This window comes from Dipodomys spectabilis, unplaced genomic scaffold, assembly GCF_019054845.1.
Source record: "Dipodomys spectabilis isolate Male_0828 unplaced genomic scaffold, ASM1905484v1 ptg000017l, whole genome shotgun sequence".
NCBI classification, from domain to species: domain Eukaryota; kingdom Metazoa; phylum Chordata; class Mammalia; order Rodentia; family Heteromyidae; genus Dipodomys; species Dipodomys spectabilis.
Genome location: NW_024870694.1, coordinates 6,351,130 through 6,375,223, shown reverse-complemented (window position 1 = coordinate 6,375,223; position 24,094 = coordinate 6,351,130). Strand labels below are relative to the sequence as shown.

Below are 24,094 nucleotides of genomic sequence, written 5' to 3'. Positions count from 1 at the left end.
AATGTATATACAAGATTCAGGGTACCGGAATCAAATATGGGGGGGTGGTGAGGGAAGGGATGGCTGGGGAAAACAAAGGAGGGAGTAACAATGCTCAAGAGGAAATGACTCATTACCTTATTGATGTAACTGCAACCTCTCTGTACAGTATCTTTACAATAAAAATATAATAATAACCCAGATAACTTTTCTTATAAAATGGGAGAAATTCATTGAATGATTCATAAAAGGCTTCCAACTACAATTTGTCCTCATTGGCCTGCTTGTTCTATCCAGTAGGTGGCGTGACTCGCACAAGAAATACTGTACCACGGGGCTGTGCCAAACCTTGCTGTGCCCTATAGTCAGCTGTGCAGATATGAGGGCCGCTGTTTCCAAGCTGCATCACCCAGCTTCATCTCTGCTCTCTTGGGGAGAAGGAGTGGGACCCAGGCAGCAGGATTTGTAAAGCTCCTTGAGAGCCTCCAACTTTCAGTTCTGGCAGAACAATTGCCATAGACAAACTTATGCTGGGTTGACTGATAAGCATGACAGTTTTCTTAGCATTTTCGCAATTCAAATTTAATTTCTTCTTATCGTCCATTTGCACCATGCAAAATTAAGCCTGACCCCTTTATGTTCTTTTTTTTTCTTAATGGTATTCCATCTTATGGTGGTTGGCCATAGGGTAACAACGTTAACTGTGTATTTAAAATAACACTGTATAATGCACCAACATTAAATGGGCCTAAGATGTTTACTAATGTGGGCTTTGGCACAAAAGTTATTTTGGAGAAACTCTACTTCAATAAGGGAAACGCCTTTCTTTTCCTAAGGTAAGGATTTAATAAATGATGACTCCATCTGTGTGACATGTGTGTAAATGGGTTATGGAGACCACCAAGCACACAGAGCCCTTCCAACAGAGAAATGTGAATTCCTCAAAGATATATTTAGTAGCAACATTTAAACATTAATTTTTTTGCCAGTCCTGGGGCTAGAACTCAGGGCCTGGGTGCTGTCCCTGAGTTGCTGCTGCTGCTTCTTCTTCTTCTTCTTCTTCTTCTTCTTCTTCTTCTTCTTCTTCTTCTTTCTCCTCCTCCTCCTCCTCCTCCTCCTCCTCCTCCTCCTCCTCCTCCTCCTCCTCCTCCTCCTCCTCCTCCTCCTCCTCCTCCTCCTCCTCCTCCTCCTCCTCCTCCTCCTCCTCCTCCTCCTCCTCCTCCTCCTCCTCCTCCTCCTCCTCCTCCTCCTTATTTTGCTCAAGGCTAGTACTCTACCACTTGAGCCACAGAGCCACTACTGGCTTTTTTGTTTTTTTGGTGCTGAGGAATGGAACCCAGGGCTTCATGCATGCGAGGCAAGCTATCTACCACTAGGCCATTTTCCCAGCCCCTAAACATTACATTTGACCTGATCAATAACTTAATTTAAGATTTGGTATGAAAAAAAAAAGATTTGATATGAAGGCTGTACTATGATGGAGCTGATTTTCTTCTCCGTGGACACTTAGGTTATTTCCAGTTTTTTTCCCAATTATGAAATGATGTTACAGTTCTATGAATAGTTAACTGAGGATAGGCTTCAAGAGGGGAAATTAGGTTATAAAGTGATACTCAGAAGTGGTGCTGTGGCTCAAGTGGTAGAGCACTAGCCTTGAGCTGAAGAGCTAAGGAACAGCACCCAGGCCCAGAGTTCAAGACCCATGACCACCAAAAACAAAACAAAAAACCAAAAAAATGACATTCAGAATTTGCTTTCATTTTTTGAGTTTATCCTTATCATTAGCCCTAATAAATATTTAAATAGTTACTAAGCCACTTGTTTCAGTGAATTGTTAGTATTTGAAACTGCAACTATCTTCTCACGAAGGCAAAGCTCCTGCAATGTGGAGATTGCTTACTCATATACTGTATAAATATTTGTCAAATAAAATGTATTCTCCATTTCTGAAATTGCAAGGTAATGATTAAGTACCTATTTTGAGAGAAACAAAGTGTTGTTTCCCTCTGAACTAAATTTCAATTCCTCAGTACTTAAGTAGAAACTTGGGGGAAAAGACATTTTTAGTTTGAAACATAGAATTTATATTGTGTGGTCTCATTCCTTAAAAAAAAAACCCAGAAGAAAGGCCATTTACTAAATGAATGGATGGAGAAATACCCGAATAATGAAAAAAATCTGAGTTGTATATATGTAAGGTACATTTAAAAGAATTTTGGAGATTTATGAAGATCTAGTTGACATACTTAGGGCCTCATAAACCCCAAAAATCATCTAATAATCATTATTTAATGCCCCAACTAAATGACAATTTTGTTCTTATTATTACTATTAAATTTTTACTAGTTCTGGGGCTTGAACTCAAGCCCTTGAGTTGTTTCCACCTACCCATTGTGTTAGCCTTTTTTGTGTTAGTTTTATAGAACTAGAGTCTTTCAGACATTTCTGATCAGATCTTAGCTGCCTAAGTAGCTAAGATTATAGGTATGAGCCATTGGCACTTGGGTACATTTTTTTGTGTGCCAATGTAAAATCAGAGATAGGAAACAATAAACTGCATGAATACTGCAGGTATGGCCCTCCTCCAAGCCTGCTTCCCTGCTTCCTGCCCTCAGTGCCCATCTAAGAAAGCACCAGTACCTGGGGAATGTAGAAGAGCCCCAGCAGGTTGGCCACTGCTGTGGAGACGCCAGAACCTGTGGCTCCCACCACAGCAATCGTTGAAGGGATGTGTTCCGAGCAGTTGCAGAACTCATCCAGATTCAAAGAATCGATTTTGTTCTGAGCAACAAAACTCAAAGTGGCCTCCAAGGCCTTAGAAACGGTGTTGCAAGTATCAAATATCCTGTATCCCAGTGTCATATTGGGAAGAAGAGCTGGGCTGCTGTTTATCTCCTCTATGGCAAATATCATAGCTTGTAACCAGCGAAATCCACGGAAATTATACCTGGAAGAAAGAAGTACAAAAAAATGGGTTTGCAGCCACAAATGTGGCTATGACATTCCTAGAGGTCAATGGGGGAAAAGAATGGGAATGATCTCATTTTTATAAACAAGCAAGCGTTTGAGGATGTACATAGTGATTATTTCTCAGTGTTAAGATTTATTTGATTTATTTATGTCTTTTTATTTTTAAAAATGAACATGCATGCCAGGGACCTGTGTTTCATGCCTGCAATCCTGGCAACTCAGGATCAAAATTTGAAATCAGCTCAGGCAGGAAAGTCTGTGAGACTCTTATCTTCAATTCATCATCAAAAAGCCAGGAGTGGAGCTATGGCTCAAGTGATAGAGCATTAGCCTTGAGGAAAAAAAACAACTCAGGATAGCTAGTGTCCAGGCTCTGAGTTCAAGCCCAAGGTTCAACACACACACACACACACACACACACACACACACACACACACACACAGCATAACTCTTCTAAGAAGAACATCATTTTGAATAAAAATCGGGCAAATTACCAAGAAAGAGAGTCCCTGCCAGGTTTTACTCTCCCAGCACTTGGCTCAGCATGAGGGCTGAAGAAATACGCTGACACAATGAATCAAAGTCCAAAGGGGGAAAATCATGTGGTAGCAGGTTCTCCCTTTACATGGTGGGTGGGGAATGACTTGAACTCAATGACAGGAGGTGAGAAATTTGATCTGTTATACTGCATTGTATCCTTCAGGTTTAATTTTTGTGGTACTAGGGATTGAACTGAGGGCCTCACGCTTGCTGGTAGGTGCTCTACCACCTGAGAATCACACTATCACCCCCTTCTGTATTAGTTATTTTTGGAAGTAGGGTCTTTATGCCCAGGCTGGCTTCAAACCTTGATCCTCAGATCTCAGCCACCTGAGTAGGAAGATTACAGGTGTGAACCACCTGTGCTTGGCTTTGGTTTAACTTTTTAATGTGCCACTTTGTTTCCTTCATTTATAATGTTTATAACTATTTTGCTTAAAACCTACAAAAACATTTCTGTATTTATACCTCTGGTAAACTTCCGTCTTCTTGGTTGGTCTTAGGTCTGTGTATGTGTGCCTCTTAGTGGACAGCATGGTGAGCATTTTTTTACTTGGGTCACATGACAGATATGATCAGTATCTGTGAGATTTGGCATTTATTTTACATTCATAACAATGTGTAAATGGTCAGTGTACTAGCTCTCATTACAGCATGAATAAAAGAAATCCAATTTTGTGGTAGTAATCTTGGTTTTCATTCCCATTTTCTAGCTATCACAGAGTCGTAAGAAGAGTGCCTTCTAGAAGTAACAAGACTGAGAGTGCTACTCCAAGATGCTGGGCCAAGACGAGGAGTGCAGTCACAAACTCTGCTGTCTTGATCAGGGGAGATAATAACCTCATTTATTCTGTAGGGGTCAGATCCTACTACAAGCAATTGCCTATTGCTGGGTGTCACATTTGAGTACTGCTTTTTTTTTTAATGGAAATACTGGAGTTTGAGTCTTGTGCTTGTAAGATGCTCTACCACTAAGCCCACTTTCACTTAGCATACCGTATTTTAAAGGGCTCAGAATAAATTAAGGAACATTGCGTGGAAAACAGCTAATGTGATGCAGGAGCTGGACATCACATTACAGAGCAATTGATGAGAAAACTGAGAATGTTGAGTTTCTGGAGAAGGAAAGATTTAGTAGGACATCTGGGCTCCCTTCAAATGGTGACGGAGAAAGTACACAAGAGATTAGCAGTAGTCTGTGCTGCCCCAAAGAGTTTTAAACGGGAACAGTTACAAAGAGCTATTGCCTACGTAGCATGCAGAAGTGTCTGAGTCTTGTTGACTACAGAGAGGTTTCCTGCACCTCTAAATTCCTTTACTAAAGAAAAGCAAGAGGGCGGCAGCTGGTACCCAGGGATTCCTGACCACTGAAGCATTTTAAGGTTGGGGGAGTTTACTACTAGAGTCTGCAGGAATTACAGGTACTTAATCTTCCATTAAGCAACCTGCCACGGAGTGCTGGGAGCAGGTAATGATCTAGATACCAAAGGCCTGGCTTTGGAGAGGTCATGGCATCTCTACTCAATATCCTTGACATTTTATATTTTGGGGGAAAAAGAAATGTTCTCTAGAGGAGGGACCAATAAGCTTCAGCATGATACCTAACCACAATTTTTGTAAAGACAGAAAGTTGCGTTTTTAATTATTTGGGTTTGCTGCAGTTTTCCTCAAAGATATGTCCCCTTCTCTTACCTGATACACTCTACGGATTCTGGTCTTGATTTTAGGTCTTGATCTTTAGCTGCTACTCCAAAGTGTATAGGAAAGAGGCCTCCAAGGATAATGTCCCCTTTCTTCTGGGCTCGCTGATCAGGCCCATAGGCAGAGGAGAGCCAGGCCAGTGCCCAGAGGATCAAACAGTTGCTGTATAACACCATGGCTCTGCCGTCTCTCCAAGGAGAGAGACAAGGGTGTGGGTGATTTAGAGGCCCCAAGAATTTTACCCCTTCAATGCAGTTCATACACTGTGATGGAGAAACATGTCTACAAAGTGATTAATGACAGAATGGAAGCTGTGGTATTTGTGTCTCCATTCCTGCCTTCACTGTGCACGTGTAAGGTGGGCGGTCCTTGAGGCCCCAGAAGCCACATCATGTAGAGACTGTTGGTGATGTTTTCTACAAGAGGGAGAAAACAATGGATTCAGTTAAATGCTCATCTCATTTTTGGAGGAGGTGGCCCATTTAGACAGGATTAAGCGTAGCACATTGAGGAGGTGTGGTTTATATTTTCCCTCCCTTCTTCCCTCTTTCTCTTCCTCCCTTCCTTCCTTCCTTCCTTCCATTCTTCCTTCCTTCTTTTCTTATCTCCTTCATTTCATTTTGTTGGTCAAGGGGCTTGAACTCAGGCCTGAGTGTTGTCCCTGAGCTTTTTCACTCTAGCATTCTACCACTTGGAGCCACTGTACCACTTCCAGTTTTCTGGTGGTTAACTGGAGATAACAGTCTCATGGACTTTCCTGCCCAGATCAGCTTTGAACTGCAATCCTCAGATCTCAGCCTCCTGAGTTGCTAGTATTACAGCTGTGAGCCACCAGAGCCTTGCCCTGTTATTTTCATAACAGTGTATTGTGAGATACCGAAACCTCCATTGTAGAAGGATTGTGTTCAGTTATGTGAGGTCACAATGTAAAGGGACTGTTAATCAGTACTGCCTGCACTGATGTTACTGCTGTATTGCTGTCTACTCATGCTTCTGCATGAAATTCTGCATAAAACTGACCTAGCAGTACAGCAGCCACTCTTTTTTTTTATTGTAAAAATACTGTACAGAGGGGTTACAATTACATGGGCAAGATAATGAGTACATTTCTTATCAGGCATTGTAGCCTCCTCTTTTGTTTCCCCTTTCCATCCTCCCCCAGCCCCTCCCACCCAATCCTCCCCCCCCCTCCCCCTCCCCCTCCCCCCCCCCCACACCAAAGTTGTAAAGTTCATTTTCGACGTAACTACTTGTACATCTCATTGTTGCAATGGGAGCAGCCACTCTTGTATTCTAATATTAATATGATTTTTTATCCTACAATTTCTTATAGAAAGTACATGAGTCACATTTAAGTTTAAATCCTGATTTTAAAGCAAAAAAAATTAAGAGACCACTTATTTTTCATTGTGATAGTACCCTTTGTTGTTCAGGTTTTTGGTTCTAGCTTGTACTTAAATGGAAAGTTCCTGAGAGCCAGGGGCCAGTGGCTTAGGCCTATCCCAACTGTGTAGAAAACTGAGGTCAGATAGATTAAAGTCTGAAAGACCCCATCCTAACAGAAACTGAGTATGGCGGTATGTGGTTGCCATTCCAGTTACTGAACGAAGCCTAAAACCTGCAAATTACATTCCAGGTGCATGCCTAGGCAGGAAGCAAGACCTTGCTCTGTACAAGCCAGGTACCAGTGGTTCACATCTGTAATCTTAGCTACTCAGGAGGCGGAGATTTAAGGGTAGAGGTTTGAAGCTAGCTCTGGAAGGAAAGTCCATTAGACTTGTATTTCCAATTAACCATCAAAAAAAAAAATCTGGAAGCAGAGCTGTGACTCTAGTGGTAGAGTGCTACCTTTGAGCAAAAAAGCTCAGGAATAGCACCCAGGTCCTGAATTCAAGCCCCAGTACTGGCACACAAATATCTATCTATCTATCTATCTATATCTATCTATATACACACACATATATATATGTATATATAAGTATACACACATACACATATATATGTATATATAAGTATACACACACACACACACACACACACACACACACACACACACACACACACACACACACACACACACACACACACACACACACCAGGACAAATAAAGGGCGGGGGGAGAGTGAAGCTAGAAGCATGGCTGAAGGATAGAGCACCTGTCTACCAAGCAAAAAGTGCTGAATTCAAACTGAGTATGGCCAAAAGAAAAAAGAAAGAAAAAATAGTTTTTATAAAGGATTCAGATAAATCATGAGTCAGATTATATTTTATAAGGTTTAGCCAGTGGATCTAAGGAAAACATTTTCTGCTATAGCAAGATTATCCTTATCAGAACACTTTACTGTCGTCACACTATACTCCCAAAACCTCTAATGTCAATCAATTACCAACTATGTTGTCCATGTCAGCTAAATGCACAGGTTCCAAGCATGGAACTGTCAGTTGGACATCTTCATCTTGATATTCTAAGATACTTCAACACGAAGAGTCCTAAACCTACCTCCTTCCCAAACTTGTTCCTCCATTTTTTTCTATCACAGGATGTCACATTGCATCCATAAAGCCACATTAAGAATTGTTCTTGCTTCCTTTCTCCTCTCATCATTGTTCCTCACGTTCAAGCAGCAAGGCCTGTCCATTCTTCTTCCTGTCTCTCTGAAATCTGTCTACTCCTCTCTATTTCCAAGGCCATCTGCCATCATGTCTTACATAGATTTCTACAATTATTTTCTACTTGGTCTTCCCACCTTCACTTTTGTCTCTTTTCACTCTGTCTCTGAAAGTATTTGGATTTAGTTTGAAGAATAATCCCAACAAGTGGTTTGGAACAGATTCTTGAGTTATACCTGGCTTTGCTTCGCTGTTCTACTACTTCTAACACAGAACATTTGGCAAGTGTCTCCATCTCTGTGATCTCAATAAACAATGCACTGAGAGCGATTATCACAGTCCAAGTAGTGAACACAAACACATGACAGTTATGACTTTTGCTGGTCTTTGCTTCCAACATTACATTCTAGGCCTACTGAACTTCCTTCATCTCCTCAAGATGAGCCTTTCAAATACCAAGACTTCTCAGATGATGTTGCTCTACCTGTTGCTTCCAGCTCAAACTTGACCTAAAAATCATTTACGTATTTTTTACCTTTAGGTGTCCACAACTGTGACTCGATGTAGTGACCTTGGTAGGACATGAAAGAAAGAGCTCCTTCAGCAGGTAAGGTCTTCCCACACACCGGAGCACAGCTGGGTTTGTGAAGTACAGACTGACGCCAGCCCACATTACATAAATCTTATTTGTGCAACGCACAACTTCCAGGAGTCTCTAGGAAGGCTTTTATTAAGCAACCATGCTAAGAAGGCCTACCCATAAGAACATGCCTCTTACATCTTGGGTCTTGAAGCACCTTTCTTGGAAGATTAAACTTTATTATAGTTAACATGTGTTAAGTGTCTGCTTCCAGGACCCAAGACCATTACCACTATCTTATGCTGACCCTGGCTTTTTAGCAATGGCCAACAGCCATTCCTAGCCCAGGATACTGGATCTTACATGGAAGGCACATCCACTGACAGACATGCAACTCTATGGGAATGTGCAAACATCCATGACCACCCAAGATCTGGACTCTAATCTTGCTTTTAGGTTTTTGCTTCATTTCATGGATCTTGAGCATGTGTTTACTCATGTATGTAATAAGAACATGTGCTGAGACCTGAGGATAGGAAGAGAACCAATATATAGATATGTTTCTTCCCTTAGGAGCTCTCATGCCCATGGACAGGAATGCTTTTGTAAAAGATTAGAATTTAGCTGGGTGCCAGTGGCACATGCCTGTAATTCTAGCTACTCAGGAGGCTGAGATCTGAGGATTCGTAGTTCAAAACCAGCTTGGGTAGGAAAGTCTGTGAGACCCTTATCTCCAGTAAACCACTCAGAAAACTGGAAGTGGCACTGTGGCTCAAGAGGTAGAGCGCTCGCCTTGAGCTGAAGAGCTGAGGGACAGCGCCCAGGCCCAGAGTTCAAAAGAATCTACCTTAATTCTCAGAAGGGAAAGAAAAGAAAAAAGCAACTAACTTTGTTTCCTCTGACTTAAAGACACTACACTTAGTACAGTGTTTGAAATAGCAAATGCTGGGAATAATGTTTGTTGAACAGATGCATTAAAAAGAAAGTCCTCTGGAAAGAGAAAAGTAGGACTTATTGATCAGGCAATATACCTTTAAACCCACTACATTTCCAACTTCATAACAAATTGGCAAAAAAAACCAAGTCTACTTTTCTAGAGAGAGGAATACATTCTCTGCATATTCAGCTTGCTCAAGTGAGAAATGCTGGTACTTGAATTCCAAATGCACTAAGAACTTAGAATTTTAAGCAGTTCTGTGTAATGAATTAGGTAGGAAAAGGAACATTGGTGAGGATAAGTCACTGAGAACTTTTAAACTTTTTCCTGTGAAAGATTAACTCCTTGGGGAAGTTTATTAACCTCATTAGTCCATTCAAAAGAAAATTCATGGCAAGAAGTAACAGATGGAGGAGAGATTTCAGGTCAATTTACAGCACTTAACTCCACCCGTCTAATGTAGTCTCCACACCACCCTATTTAGTTCAATTATTAAAGTCTAATTTGCTTTCAAAGCTGACAGTCATTCAGATCCTTGTCTCCAACGTTTGGCCTGTAGGCTGTGATTCTGACATTACTCTCGGCTCAAATTTCCCTGTTCCTGTTGTTAGTGTCATATATAGGCTCCTATCACCTCCCATTTTCCCTATTGGAACAAATAACTTTTCCCTCTGACTCATTTTCTACATCCTCTACGCACATCAATGAGGCCTGGATCAAGAAGGATCCTACTACACTGGCTTAACAATCAGAGTTTTTAGCTTATAGTAGTTAGAGTATAACACCTTAGTCTAAATATTTGCTGTCAACTCTTCTAATTATATCGCTCATCTCTTTACTTCTTTTATGCTATAGTAAAAAGCAAAACAAACAAAAACAACAACAAAATGAACTGGGCAAGTAGTGTCCAAAATAAAGATGACAAACTGATTTCCTTTAAGATTTTGTGTGGTCATGTGACTAACTCCTGGCCAATGGGATTTAAGCTAAAGTGTCTGGTGACAGTTTCTGAGAGCCTTGCTTCCAGGCTTGGAGTTTGCTCTCCATCCCTTTACCCCCACTTCCTTTACTCTGCTTCCTGGAGATGTGACAGTTAGGGTCCATCTGGAACCATGAGCTACAGTCTAGAGAATGATGATGCATTGGGCTAAGGGTTTTGTGGAGCAAATATCTGTAAGTTCAGGAATGCGAATGCATAGGAGGAAGGAATTATGTGTTGAGGGAGCTCAGAAGCATTTGTAATGCTCTCCAGTGACTGCCAAGAAAGAAAAGGAAGCTTTATGAGGGCAGAGTGAGGCAGCTTGTCTCTTTCTCACCCTGGTGGCCTAACACCAAGTTGTATGGACCCAGTAGATGCTCCACAAATGAATGAAGAATTACCAGTACAGCAGGGCTGGATGAACAAGGACAGAAGAAGGAAGAGGCTGCCCTTCTAGATTTAAGGTCTTTCTAGGCTGAGTCATAGTTGTATCCTCAACATTGAACAAAGAACCCTGGATGAATGCTGTAAAAAATAATCTGTTGAACTTGTTTTTGTATGAACACAGTAGCTCATCTAAGTTTCATAGTCAAGCTAGTTGCCAGTGGCTCATGCCTGTAATTTGAGCTATTCAGGAGGCTGAGATCTGATGATTTAGATTCAAAGCCAGCCCTGGAAGATAAATCCAAGGGACTCTTATTTCCAATTAACCAGCCAAAAGATGGAAATGGGGATATGGCTAAAGTGGTAAAGCACCAGCCTTTGGCAAAAAAGCTCAGCAAGAGCAGGAGGCTCTGAGTTCAAATCTCTGAACATACACAGTAAGGGTAAGTTTCAGAGTCATGGGAAGGCTAGGAAAGGACAGTATGAAAGTTGTATTGTCAGTTTATTGTGATCTTTCAACTTCAGCATCTCCCCAACTCATTATCCCTTGACCTCAACATTTCTGGAACTCATATAACTCTTAAGAAAAATGATTTTGTCTCTATTTCAAACAGAGAATGCTGAACATAAAACCTCTCAGTAAACTAAAGGCTTAGTAATAACTGTAGCTTAAAAGCTACTGTTTTTATGATTCCTGGATTGCAGAAGTAAAAATTCTAAATTGCCTAGGGGAAAAATAGTTATGAAACCAAATCTGATTCCCAATGGAAATCATTTATCTTCAGAGGCTGAACATGAGGATTTGTCTCTCTGCTTTAGGGAGCCATAATCGCTGCCCTCTTTTGTCACATTGATTGTGAAGAATACAAGCTTTGAGGCCACTATTGCAGAAAGGTGAAATGTTTTAATGAGGGTGAAACAAGGAAAAATACCTGCAGAAGTTCAACTAATAGTCACAAAACCCATGTACCTGACTCCAATTACAGCTTTCTTTACCTCTTGCTGAGACCATATCCCTGAGATGGGTTTTAGTACAACCTGGGGCACATTAGAACATGACCACGTATCTGTCATTGTCAATGTGATTGTCCTGAGTTCTAGGTCAGACTTCATTTCTTCCATATTAAAGCAAGGCACACCTCATTTGACAATGAGAGCTCTCTTTGAGCACTGGAGAGAAACAGAGCCAGGTCACACTTGGCTGCCTGCACCCAGTCCAGCATGTCTGCTGGCCGGCTGTACAGGTTCTGACTCTCCATCTCCCTGACAACAGGTGTGACTTGGAGAGTCCATGCCTCATTTAGTCCTGGAAATAGCTTAATTGAGTTGGAAAAATGCAAGGACAGGAACGTGATTAAAAAAAAAAAAAAACAAGCCAGTTGAGCTGGGTTCCTGTTAGTCATTAGAAAAAGCTATCTGGAAAGGGAGGAGAGAGGATGAACGGGGGGCCCTGAGCAGCTCAAGGCACTGAGCAATGTGTGGAGAAAGAAGCCCAGGCTAAGCAAATAAAAGGAACAAGAGAGGAAACTGACACTTATCAGTACTGCCTTATGAGCTCCTGGACTACGAAGTCCTGTTGGTGGTCCTGGATGCAGAGGAGCTGGGCACGTGACCACTGAGTGCATGGATCCATTAGGCAGGTGCACGACATGACAAGCTCTAGGGATGGAGCTCATGATGCTCTTTCGAGAAGACAGAAAAAGGAAAAGAAGACAGACAGGAATTGGAGTGTGAGTCCAGGTTAGGACATGACCAGAAATACTTCTTTTAACTGCTCCCGAATCTGAAGATCAGAAAATATACCGACTTGGGGTTTGGATATTGTCCATGCTGACTGCTCCATAATAGGGCTGAGTGATTTACTGGGACACAGACCAGGAATTCAGAAAAGTCTTATCCTGATGTTTCCCTTCATGCCTTCAGGGAGCTGATTTAGCTGATCCATCGTGCTGATGGATGTGTGGACACGCACAGCATGAACGAAATGGTTCATTTGGAAAGGAAAGACATGCAAGTCAGGATTTTCTAAAGCAAAATACTACAGCCTCACATCCTGCATGAAAGAAATGTATCTGATGGCTAGTATCCTCATATTTATTACCTTCCAAAATCACAGGGACCCAGGATGGCATTGTTTAAGCCTGGTATCTCAACAAAGGCCACCACAAAGTGTCCTGGGGTAAAATAAGTTTGGCACTCAGTGTCACAGGGCACACTTACCTCCTGAAGGCTTTAAGAAGTCCTGAAGTGAAGATAACTTCTTTGCAGTATGGAATGTCCAACCCCTTAATTCGTGTGGGACACATTACAGTGCTTAAAACATGGGTGTGGAAGTGCCAACATCATGGAAAGCATAAGAGCCTTAGTTTAGCTTCTCCAAGCCTCTGTGGATGCTTTCCCCTTCCCTTTCTTTTTATCTTTCTTTTCTTTTTAAAAATAGTACTACTGTTTGAATGCAAAATTCACACTTGCTAGGAAAATGCCCTGTCACTTGAGACACACCTGCAGCTCTACTCTTGTTTGGTTATTATTGTTATTATTTCTACTATTATTATTATTTATTTTGTCAGTCATGGGGCTTGAACTGGGCCTGGGCCTGGGTGCTGTCCCTGAGCTCTTCTGCTTAAGGCAAGCGCTCTACCACTTGAACCACAGTACCACTTCCAGTTTTCTAGTATTTTATTGGAGATAAGAGTCTCACGGACTTTCCTACCCAGGCTGGCTTTGAACTGCAATCCTCAGATCTCAGCCTCCAGAGTAGCTAGGATTACAGGTGTGAACCACTGATGCCCGGCTGCTTTGGTTATTTTTTAGATAGGGGTCTCAGTTTTTGCTAGGGTCACCCTGGACCACGATCCTCCTACTTATGTTCCTATGTAGCTAGGATGATAGCTGCGTATCACCATATCCAGGTGGTTTTGTTTGTTTATTTGTTTTATTTTTAACTTTGTGAGATGGGATCTCTCAAACGTTTTGCTTGGTCTGGCCTTGAAGCTTGACTCCGTCTCCCACCATGCCAGGCCTCTGCTTGCATTGTTAAATGGAGAGAAGTCTGTTCCCTCATTGAGCATCACATTGTTTGGTAATCCCAGTTATGAGATTCCAAAAAGTAGTAGCAGAAGGAAGGACAGAGATGTGGGTACCTGAATGCTGATGCAGTCTTCTAAGTCATTCTCTGGCTGCAGTGACATGTTCCTGCTTTCTTCTGCTCCTCCAGATGTTTCTGCTCTGGATTATAGGCTTGCACTCAAGACTTTCTCCTATCCCAGCATAGTGTCCCTGTCTGAGGACCACTGGAGACTATATTGGAATGCTGGTAAACTGATTCTCTAAAGGATAAAGTGGGGGGGGGGGGAGGGCTGCTCGCAGTGTTTGCGAAATATTCTCCAAAGTGATCAATTTTCAGATAGGATTGGGCATGCAGGGCACAGTGGTCAAACTTCTGGGTATTTAACCATTGGCTATAAGGGGACAGCAGAAGCATGTCATTGGCGAACATCTCTAAACACAGAGAAAGAATAGTTTTATTTTGGAAAAAATAATTGGCCTAAGTTATTTTATGGGCATTAGAAGCAGCACCTTTCATTTGCTTTGCTTTGCTTTGACTATTAAGAAGCTGCAAATCAAATTTGTGACCCAGATCTAGCTAAAATGGAAACTAAAAGCTTTAGTGTTCTAGTATTAGTCATTGCATTATTTTTTCTTCCTGTTCTTATTTTAAACCAATTTCCTCACCCCATTAAATCTTCCCTATCTATGAACAGTGGTAGAGATATAAACACAAAGAGAAGTAATAGCATAAATCTGCAGTTTTGCTGTGGGCAATGAGAAGTGCTTCTAGGTGAAATTCCCTGTGTCCTTAGCAGGAAGCTGTTTAGAGAAATCATTTTTGCCTTCTTTAACAGGTTGTTTTGGTACATAAGGTCATTAATTTAAAATACAGTATTTCAAAAAGGATCTGGACTATTTATCTGGTTTACACGGAAACCTTCTCACACTTGAGTGTTTGAATTATGGTAGCCAATTTTTAACAAGGATAGGAGGTGGAATTCTTTACAATTTATTGAAAAAGCTTCATGAGGTCTAGGGATTGAAGAGAAGGCATTCTATTTTTAGGAAAAGGGAAGCCAGTTCCCTTGCCCAGCCTATCTTTTAAAACAACAGCAGCAACAACAAACTCAACACGTTAGATCTCTAAGGGACTAGATCTCCTGTCATTAACACCATAAAATCCACTCACTTTGGAAATTGTATTTTGTTTTAATTGGGCCACAGGTGCACAAAATTGGATTAATGATAATCTTCGGTTGATGATACATCCGCCTTCCTAATCGAAGTTTAGCTCACTTTATTTTTTCTCTTGTTTTAAAATAATAAATCTGCTACTCAAAACAGCAAAGAAACCTTCTTCCTCAACCACACCTTCATCAACCCTTGCCCCATTCCATGTGCTAAAATGTTTTTATAACTCATAATAAAGGTTAACAAGATACATGCCCAGTCATATCTCCATGATGAATTCTGTCTTCCTTGTGTTGTTATTTCTGTTTGAAACAGTAAACATGTATTGCTATTTTTTCTCTTGGCATTGGAGATTGAACCCTGGGTCTTGTGTATGGAAAACAACATATCCTCCACCATCGAGCTACACCCTTGTCTGTGTTAACTTGTTAAATCAGAAATGGTGTTATCATTAAATAGTAGGAGAATGGTTGCATGAATGAAAATGTGCAAAAAAATTGCAGAATAGATTTTGCTACATAGAGATAGCCTATGAAATATATTTTGAGAGCTCACTTGAAAGGTTCTAGCAATGGAGCATACCTATTCATACACCTTTAACCAAGGAAGACTATGGCATAAAAAGTGAGAATATTATGGGAATCTGTTGCACATGTGGTCCATCACTGAGATTATTATTATTATTATTATATTATCACGATTATATCATTAAATCACACATTGTCCATTCTTCTGTTAGTAGCTTGAAAATTTGAACAACAAATATCTATGCTATGAACATTCTTGCACATATCTTTTAGTGAATGTGTGTAGTTTGGGCAGCTTCAGTAGACACTTCACAAAGGGTTTGTACTAATTTATCTTCCTACCACATCTATGAGAATTTTATTACTCCATATCCTTTCCTACCTCTGGTATCCCAGTCTTTTCAAAGTAGCCATCATTTGTTTTCCTTAATATGGCTATATTGTATTTACTTGTATTATGGAAAGTATCTGAACACTATTAGTTGCTTTATATTTTTAAAGCATATTATTACTGTATGTACTCTCCTGAAACATTTTCCATTTATATTTCATTTATATCATTAATTATATTATAATATATTATGTATAATTATGCACTCTCCTGACACATTTTCCACTTATAGTTCATTTATATCAAAAATTATATTATAATTTGTATTATATTATTTATAGTTATATTAAGTTATATTATATTAAGAAGATTGCAGTATATTGTCATGTTACCATAATGAATGATTTTCCACCTGGTGAGTATATTGCAACTTATTCATGTTCTTATTAATGAGTGTTTAGGAATTTTTAATAATGTGAAAATTTCATGGAAAAGCTGTATGAATATGTTAAACCATGTCACCTAGATAACGGCTAGTAATTTCTTGCAAATTTCCAAGTTTCCAAATGGCCTATCACTACTGATTTTAAAGATTTTCCTTCACAGTTAACCAAACAAAAATCACATCTATTTTATTTTATTTTCATTTTTATTTTTACTTTTTGGTCGGTTGTGGGGCTTGAACTCTGGGCCTGGGCGCTGTCCCTCAGCTCTTCAGCTCAAGGATAGTACTCTACCACTTGAGCTACAGCGCCACTAATCACTTCTATTTTAAAATTTTGTTTCAATTATCTCTACAAGACAAAACTCTTATTTCATGTAAAGTAGAATGAGTCATCTCACTTTTTCCAAGATTAACAATCTAAGTTCCCTTACACTTGTCTACCCAAGGTTACTTCCTATTTTTGCAAAGATATCTGCTAATCTTCCACAGACTTTTTCTGGCTTCCTCAGTAGTTTTTAGCATGTAGTATGCTAACAAATATAAATAAATTGCTTTGAGACTGACTTGAAATTGAGAGGAATTGTATCTCAAATTTTATAGAACAAATCTGGGTATTTTCTAATCTCTCGAAGATCTCACATTACAACGGTTCAAAATAAATTTATTTATTTGTTTAGGCAAGGTATTCCTATAGTCTAGGATGGCCTCAAATGCTTGATACTGTTACTTCAGCTTCTTAAGGACTAGGATTACAGGTGTGGACCACCATACCTTGCGAATTTTAGTTTTAAAAAACTATGTCTCTCTGTTAAATTTATTTTGAATGTTTCCATTTTTTTTAAAGGAACATATTGCCTTGTCAGAAAATGTCAGAAAATCTTTACTGACTTATTAGGTAGCTTTTCCAGCTTTGTCCAGGAACAAAAGCAAAACTAAACAACGTGTTCAATAACAAACCTCGGAGTATTTGTTTTTTCTTCTTCTTCTTCTTCTCCTCCTCCTCCTCCTCCTCCTCCCTCCTCCTCCTCCTCCTCCTCTACCTCCTTTTCCTCCTTCTTCCTCTTCTTATTCTCCTCTTTCTCCTTCTTCTGTCTTGGGGCTTGAACTTGAGTTCAAGAGCTTTTTCACTCAAGGCTAGCACTCTACCACTTTGAGTCATAGCTTTACTTCCAGTTTTCTGGTGGTTAAATGGAGATAAGAGTCTCACAGACTTTCCTGCCCTGGCTGACTTTGCACCTCAATCCTCAGATATCAGCCTCCTGAGTAGCTAAGATTACAAGCGTGAGCCATGGGCACCTGGTATTTGTTGCATCTAATGAGAAGACTCCCATTGCTAATGATATCTGCAGCAGCTGTCTGGGAGGAAGATCGTCTCAAATAAGCCTTCTCCAAATAAAGTCCATGTGTGCTCCCATAGCTCAACTGGAAATTAAGGTATACAGTACATCCTTACATGCTATGGAAACCCATTCAGTGGGTTCCCTGCAATGTGGCAATCCTCAGGCAGAAACTTAATTATTGCACTTCAATGATACCCTACTTCAAAAAATGGTAGGGCTGATGTCGGTGGTTTATATCTGTAATCCCAGTTACTCAGGAGGCTGAGATCTGAGAATCATGGGCAGGAAAGTCTGTGAGACTCTTATATCTAATATAAGACTAAAAAGCAGAAATTAGAGCTTTGGCTCAAGTGGTAGGGCTCTAGCCTTGGGCTAAAGAGCTCAGGGACAGTGGTCAGGCTCTGAGTTCAAGCCCCAGGACCTGCACAAAAAAGTAGGTAGTGGTGTGATTTGCATGGTAAAGTGCCTGCACCTACCTACCAAGCCCAAACCTTGAGCTTTGAGTTCTAGTAGCATCACCAAGAAGAATAAAGGGGAGGAGGAGAAGAAACACAAATCAGAAACTAGGAGAATGGCCTGGCAATCTGTGTTTTAACAAGTACTTGGTGAAGTGTGGTATATTCACATTTGATAATTATTGCTGAATGATCTTTTATCTTCATTAGCTCAGGGTCCTGCTATTTTGTTCTAGGTCCTGGAAAATCCAATTATAATTTTCAAAATGAATCTTTTCTCGCAACACTATAACTTTATTGTAAGCCTAAGCAAGCAAAGCAAAAACGTGTAAGTTTCTTGTCAATGCCAACACATTCTTCAGTTCTCTTGAAATCTTTCCCATGCAATAAATAATTGTGAGCCTCTTGTAAAACTAGTGTTCTAGGAGACAGTTTAGATGTTGCTGCTCTACAATTAGGATATTGTTCTGAATCTCATTGATCATAGTTTGTAAACTAGAGTCTGGGCACTGCCCACTCATCACCCTTCTACCTAGAGGACCATTATTCTTCTCTACCATCCCCCATTGTGAGACCTACTTAGAAGTTCAAATCTTTCATTGTTAAATTCTATTGCCATATTTGCAAAAAAATGGTAAATTTCCCTGCCCCCCCTAACAAATCCATTGATCCTAGATGGGAAAGTTTGAGATTCCATTCTTCATCTGAAATAAAATTCCCACTTTTGTCTTCTTCTCTCTTCTCTCCATTTTTCTTTCATCTTCAGGAGGTTTGCAAACTGATTTTTTAGTTTTCTCCAATCTCATTGATGACAAATAGTCATTTAAAAAGTCAAAGATTAGCATCCCCTTTCTTATTTCAATTGTGCCCAAATGTTGGTTTCATTGGACCAGCTAACTCCATCCCTTTGACAGCTCATTTTGTAAATAAATTCTTGTTGAGACACAAGCATGGCCACTCACTTGGACAACGTCTGTGGTTGCTTTGTGTGCTGCAAGGGTAGTTCTGAGTACTATGATAAAGACTGGCCCACAAAACCTAAAATAGTTACTATTTGGCTATTTTACAGAAAATGAATCTGTTTATCCCTAACATTAGATTGAGCACAAAGAAAACCCTACTTTCCTGTGTGCATAGTCCACTGACAGCTTTGGAAACAGTGATAGGTATGGTGGGGACAATGGTTTCTGCGAGTTTCAAGGAGCTGATGTCATTACCTTTTTCACTGGAAGATTGAGTCCAATAATTTGTTGGTGGCTAGAGGCAGAGGACACCTTGTTCCCCTGGTTGTCATCTGACAAACCCAAGCACCAGGAGCCTGGGTTTGTTTATCATTTGTTCCCATGGACAAAATAGAGTGGTTATGTGGTAGGGACTTTCCCACACACTGAAAAGCTTTCAGCTATAGTGAGAAGTCCAAGCCATGCATCTGACCACTAACAACAATTTTTGCTTCCTTAGATGTTGCTGAATGGGTTCGTTCCACAGAGCACTGTTTTCCAGTGAAATGCCTTTAAGGGATTGTCTGGTAAGCATAAGTGCCACTACCTTCCAAGAGGTGTATGATCTCAGTAGGACACAAGCACGAAAAGGAAAAGGCCAGCTTCAAGAAAAGGAAGACATGGGGCTGGGAAGGTGGCTCAGTGGTAGAGCGCTTGCCTTGCATGCCTGAGGCCCTGGGTTCGATTCCTCAGCACCATAAATAAAAAGAAAAAAGCCAGAAGTGGCGCTGTGGCTCAAGTGGTAGAGCGCTAGCCTTGAGCTGAAGAGCTGAGGGACAGCGCCCAGGCCCAGAGTTCAGGCCCCACGACCGGAAACCCCACCCCCCCCCCAAAAAAAAAGAAAAGGAGGACATGTTTACTGCTCCCTCATTGAATGGGAGAAAGTTCCCCAGTGAGGTTGCCATGAGGTTGCCTAACCTCACTTTCTTTTCCTCCTCCACTTCATGGCTCCACTGCCCAACACTCTGAACCCAGGCAGGGTCAGGTCCTCAGGGAAAGATCAAAAGACAGTCGTCAGAGAGAGGAGGGGGCTGATGTGGATACCTTCTAGTGAAAGCCAACCAGAGCATAATTAGAAGCAGACTGAGGCAGAAAGAGAGAGGAAGGTGTGAAATATGGGCAGGTGCTGCTTGTTACTTCCAGCCCTGCATTGGCTGTAACATAGTCTCAGCCCTGCACCAGGGCACTCCTGTATTTGGGCAAGTTGAACTTACTATCCATGGCAGAAAAAGGAGGTTAAAGTTTTAGTTAATGTTAGGTTTAGCAGTAGGGTTTGAGGATTAGGGTAGGTTTAAGGTTTAGCAGCAGGGTTTGTGTTAGAGTTAAGAGGTTAGGGTTATGGCCATGTATAGGTCCACCAAATGTTAGGCATTTAATTAGGGTGAGAATTAGAGTCAGGAGTTGGTCTAGGTTTAGGTTCAGGGTTAGGATATGGTTTAGGATTATAAATAGGGATGGTTTAGGATTACAGGGTTAATATTAGAGTGAGGAATGGGTTTATAGATTTAGGAGTAGAGTTAGTTTTAGGAGTTAGGTAGGGTTAGCAGTAAGTGGATGACTAGAGTAAAAGTGAGGTTAGGGTAATGTGTAGAGCAAGGATTAGGAGTAGAGATAGGGTTAGGGTTAGGAGTAGGGCTAAGGATAGGGTTAAGAGTAGTTCTAGGGTTAAGATTAGGGTTCAGAGTATAGTTATGGTTCAGATTGCAGTTATGGTTAGGGGCACATCTATAGTCATATTTAGAATTAGGAACAGATAAGGTTAGGGTTGACAGTAGTGTTTGCAATAAGTTTCAGACTAGGGTAGGGCTATGTTTAGTAGCAGAGTAAGGGCTAGTTTTTAATTTAGAATTGGGAGTAGTTCTGGAATTAGGGTTTGGTTTGAATTAAATAAGGGTTAAAGTTAGGATTAGAATTAACAGCAGGATTAGTGTAGCAGGGTTAGTAGTAGAGTATGGAGTAGGGCTAGGGTTAGGATTAGTTTAGGGCTAACATAGAGTTAAAGTAAGATTTTGGAGTAAATTTAGCATTAATATTAAAGAATTGATATTTCAAGTATGGTAGGTTTAGGATTAGCAGTGGGGTTAGGGTTTAGCTGTAAGGTGAAGTCCTGTGTTAGAGTTAGGGTTGATTGTAGGGTTAGGATTAGGATTAGGTTTAAGGGTTAGGGTTAGAATTAATGTTAAAGTAAGGGTTAGGGATAACATTAGCCCTTGGGTTATGGTTAAGACTAGAGTAGGGTTTGGGTTAGCAATAGGATTAGGGTTAGGAATTTTGTAGAATTAGGAGTAGAGTTAGGTTAGAGTTACAGTTACAGTTGAGATTAGTATTAGATAAGTTTAGGGTTAAGAGTAGGTGTACAGTTTATATGTAGTAGTGTTAGTTGTAGGGCATGGAATAGTGTTAGGGTTAGGGTTGACTGTAGAGTTAGGGTTAGGGTTAGGGTAAGGGTTGACTGTAGGGTTAAGGTTAGAGTTAGGGTTAGGGTTGAGTGTAGGGTTAGGTTGGATGTATGGTAGGTTTACCTTTGCAGATGTTTAATAACAAATGACCACTTTACCATAAGCTTGGTGGATTCCTTTCCTAGTACAACTGAAAAAGAATATGCTAGGTCCTGGTGGCTTGACTTGTCTGCCATCCTAGCTACTTAAGAGGTAGAGATTGGGAATAGCCAGGCAAAAAGTTTATGAGACCCACATCTCAACCAATAAAAAGTTGGACACAGTGCTGTACACTGTCTTATGAAGTCAATAAAAAGTTAGACACAGTGCTGTACATTGTCTTCCCAGCTATGCACCAAACATAAATAGAATCACTAGGTCAGTCCCATGAAGGGAAAAGTTAGACCCTACTAATAAAAATAATGGTTTTCATTATTTCATTATAAAGGACTAGAGGTGTGGCTCAGGTGGTAAACACCACCTAGGCCTTGCATTCAAACTGTAGTACCACCAAAAGAACAAACAAAAAATTCTGAAATCTTTTCTTGGGGCCTCATTTTAAACTCAAGAATCTCATAAGTATGGAGCACAACAATAGAGATTGAAGTAGAACTGCTGAGGTGTTATAAGCAGGCTGAGGATGAATGTGATGATCCCGTCCCAATGTCGTCCTTCCTGTGATTGCTATCTGGACATCATGCGGGTGCTCTGGGAAGGCCAGTGGACAGCTAGAGCTCTGCTCAGCTCTTCTGAGCTGTATACTCAGAGGTATTTGGTTTAAGACTGCAGTAGCTGGAAGCTGCTATGCTAACTCTGCTCCATACCCTACTACTAACCCTGCTAGTCTAATCCTGTTCTTAATCCTAATTCTTACTTTAACCCAAACTAAACCCTAATTTCAGACCTACTCCTAATTCTAAATTAAAAACTAACCTTTACTCTACTGCTACTACTTTACTCTACTCTACTAGTCTGAAACTTAATGAGACTACGGTCAACCTTTATCCTAACTTTAACTCTGTTCCAAATTCTAAATACAACCAGAGGTGTGCCCCTAACCGTAAGTGTAATCTGAACACAAACCCTAATCTTAACCCTAGAACTACTCCTAACCTTATTCTTAGCCCATCAGTATTCACCATGTTAGAAGAGAATGTACCTACTTACAGACAAAAGATTCCAGAGATTTCATATGTAAGTGTACTTGTGAATGGGAAGTAATGGGTCTCTGATGCTAATGAAAACCAAGGCTTGCTTCTCCCAGAAAATGTACATATAATTTTATGTTTCTGATGTTTCATATACCTGAAAAGTCAAGTTCAGTGACTTCAAGTTCTGGGATCACAAATACAGTAAGCCAAGTTTCTTTTTAGTTTAGTTTTGTTTTATGCTGGGTCTTGAACTCAGGGCCTGAAACAAAAACCAAGACAGGTTGGGTGATTGGCTACCTCCACGTAGTTCACTTCTGGCATCACTCTATTCCATCAGCAAGTGTGATGGGCAGAACAGTCCTGCAAGTCACCTAACTGGACCAGAGCAAGCAGCGGTTGCACTGGCACCCTGCCACTAGAGGCTTTAGCTGGGTGACTGGCCTCTACCATGGGTTTGTGACCTGCTGATGTCTGCAGTTATCATCTGCAGGTCCCATGATGCCACAGGAAGCATCCAATAATCTGAATTGACCAAGTAGAACCAAGAGGAAGGTCTGCAGCAGAACCAGGCAGAGGAGGTGAATTTCCAGTTTTGAATAGACAAATCTCCCTTCTTTGAACTATCCATCCAGCAAGTATGGCAATGCAACAACTCGGAAGCCTATTATGAAGAAACCAAAAAAAGAGGGAGCTATTTGGCTGATGCAGCCTGGAGGAGGGGGTGGAATACTGGGAGGGATCTCTTCCTGTCTGCTTCTGTGCTTCTGTACCTCTGTGCTCTTGCTCCCTTGGGACCCGCAGCTGTCCTTCTGTGGGCTTTGGTGTGACCTGGCAGATTAGGCTCGGAGCTCCTTCGATGCCGGTGAGCTGTCAGCAGAGAGCTGTGTTCACAAGTGTCGACTGTCACCACTTGCCAGTAATCCTACGATCTGACAACTGCCCTTTGAAGCCAGCCTGGGCAGGAAAGTCCATGCTGCTCTTATCTCCAATTAACCAGCAAAAAGAAAAAAACAGCAGGAAGTAGAGGTGTAGCTCAAATGGTGGAGCACCAGCTTTAAGCCACCCAGGTGAAGGGCCAGCGTGCCCAGTACACACACACACACACACACACACACACACACAGTGGCACGGTCCCTGTCCCCTCCCCTGGTTCCGATGAGAAAGTATCCTTCCTGCCTCGCAATCGCCCATCCCCAGGGAGGTTACGATCTGCCTGGCTGGAGCTGCTCCTTTTCTGGGCGTCAGCAGCCCGCATACATGGGCCCAGGGCCGCGGGTGCTGGAGCAGAAAGATGGTGGCTCGATTTGCAGTCCCAGGCTGGCGGTGGTGGCGTCAGCGGGAGGCCAGGGTGTTTGGATTTGTGCAGCATCCAGTTAAAGAAGAGGCACAGTGGTCCTGGTCTCACCTCTGAGCCCAGAGGCCCTGGCCTTGCCTTGGTGCTTTGCAGGCCTGCCAGGGGTGGGAGGCTGCTGGAACCTGGAGCG

The 24,094-nt window shown here is 41.2% G+C and overlaps 1 protein-coding gene across 1 annotated transcript in view; it reads right to left on the bottom strand.

Annotated features, from left to right (window-relative positions):
* Positions 1 to 24,094, bottom strand: part of Casr (calcium sensing receptor) — a 67,441-nt gene that overhangs the window by 12,600 nt on the left and 30,747 nt on the right. Inside the window, exons 2-3 of the mRNA XM_042670166.1 lie at positions 5,182 to 5,606; positions 2,620 to 2,926 (exon numbers count right to left, since the gene is read on the bottom strand). Of these exons, the coding sequence (XP_042526100.1) occupies positions 2,620 to 2,926; positions 5,182 to 5,450 (576 nt within the window). The 5' untranslated portion in view covers positions 5,451 to 5,606. The remainder of the gene's footprint in view (positions 1 to 2,619; positions 2,927 to 5,181; positions 5,607 to 24,094) is intronic.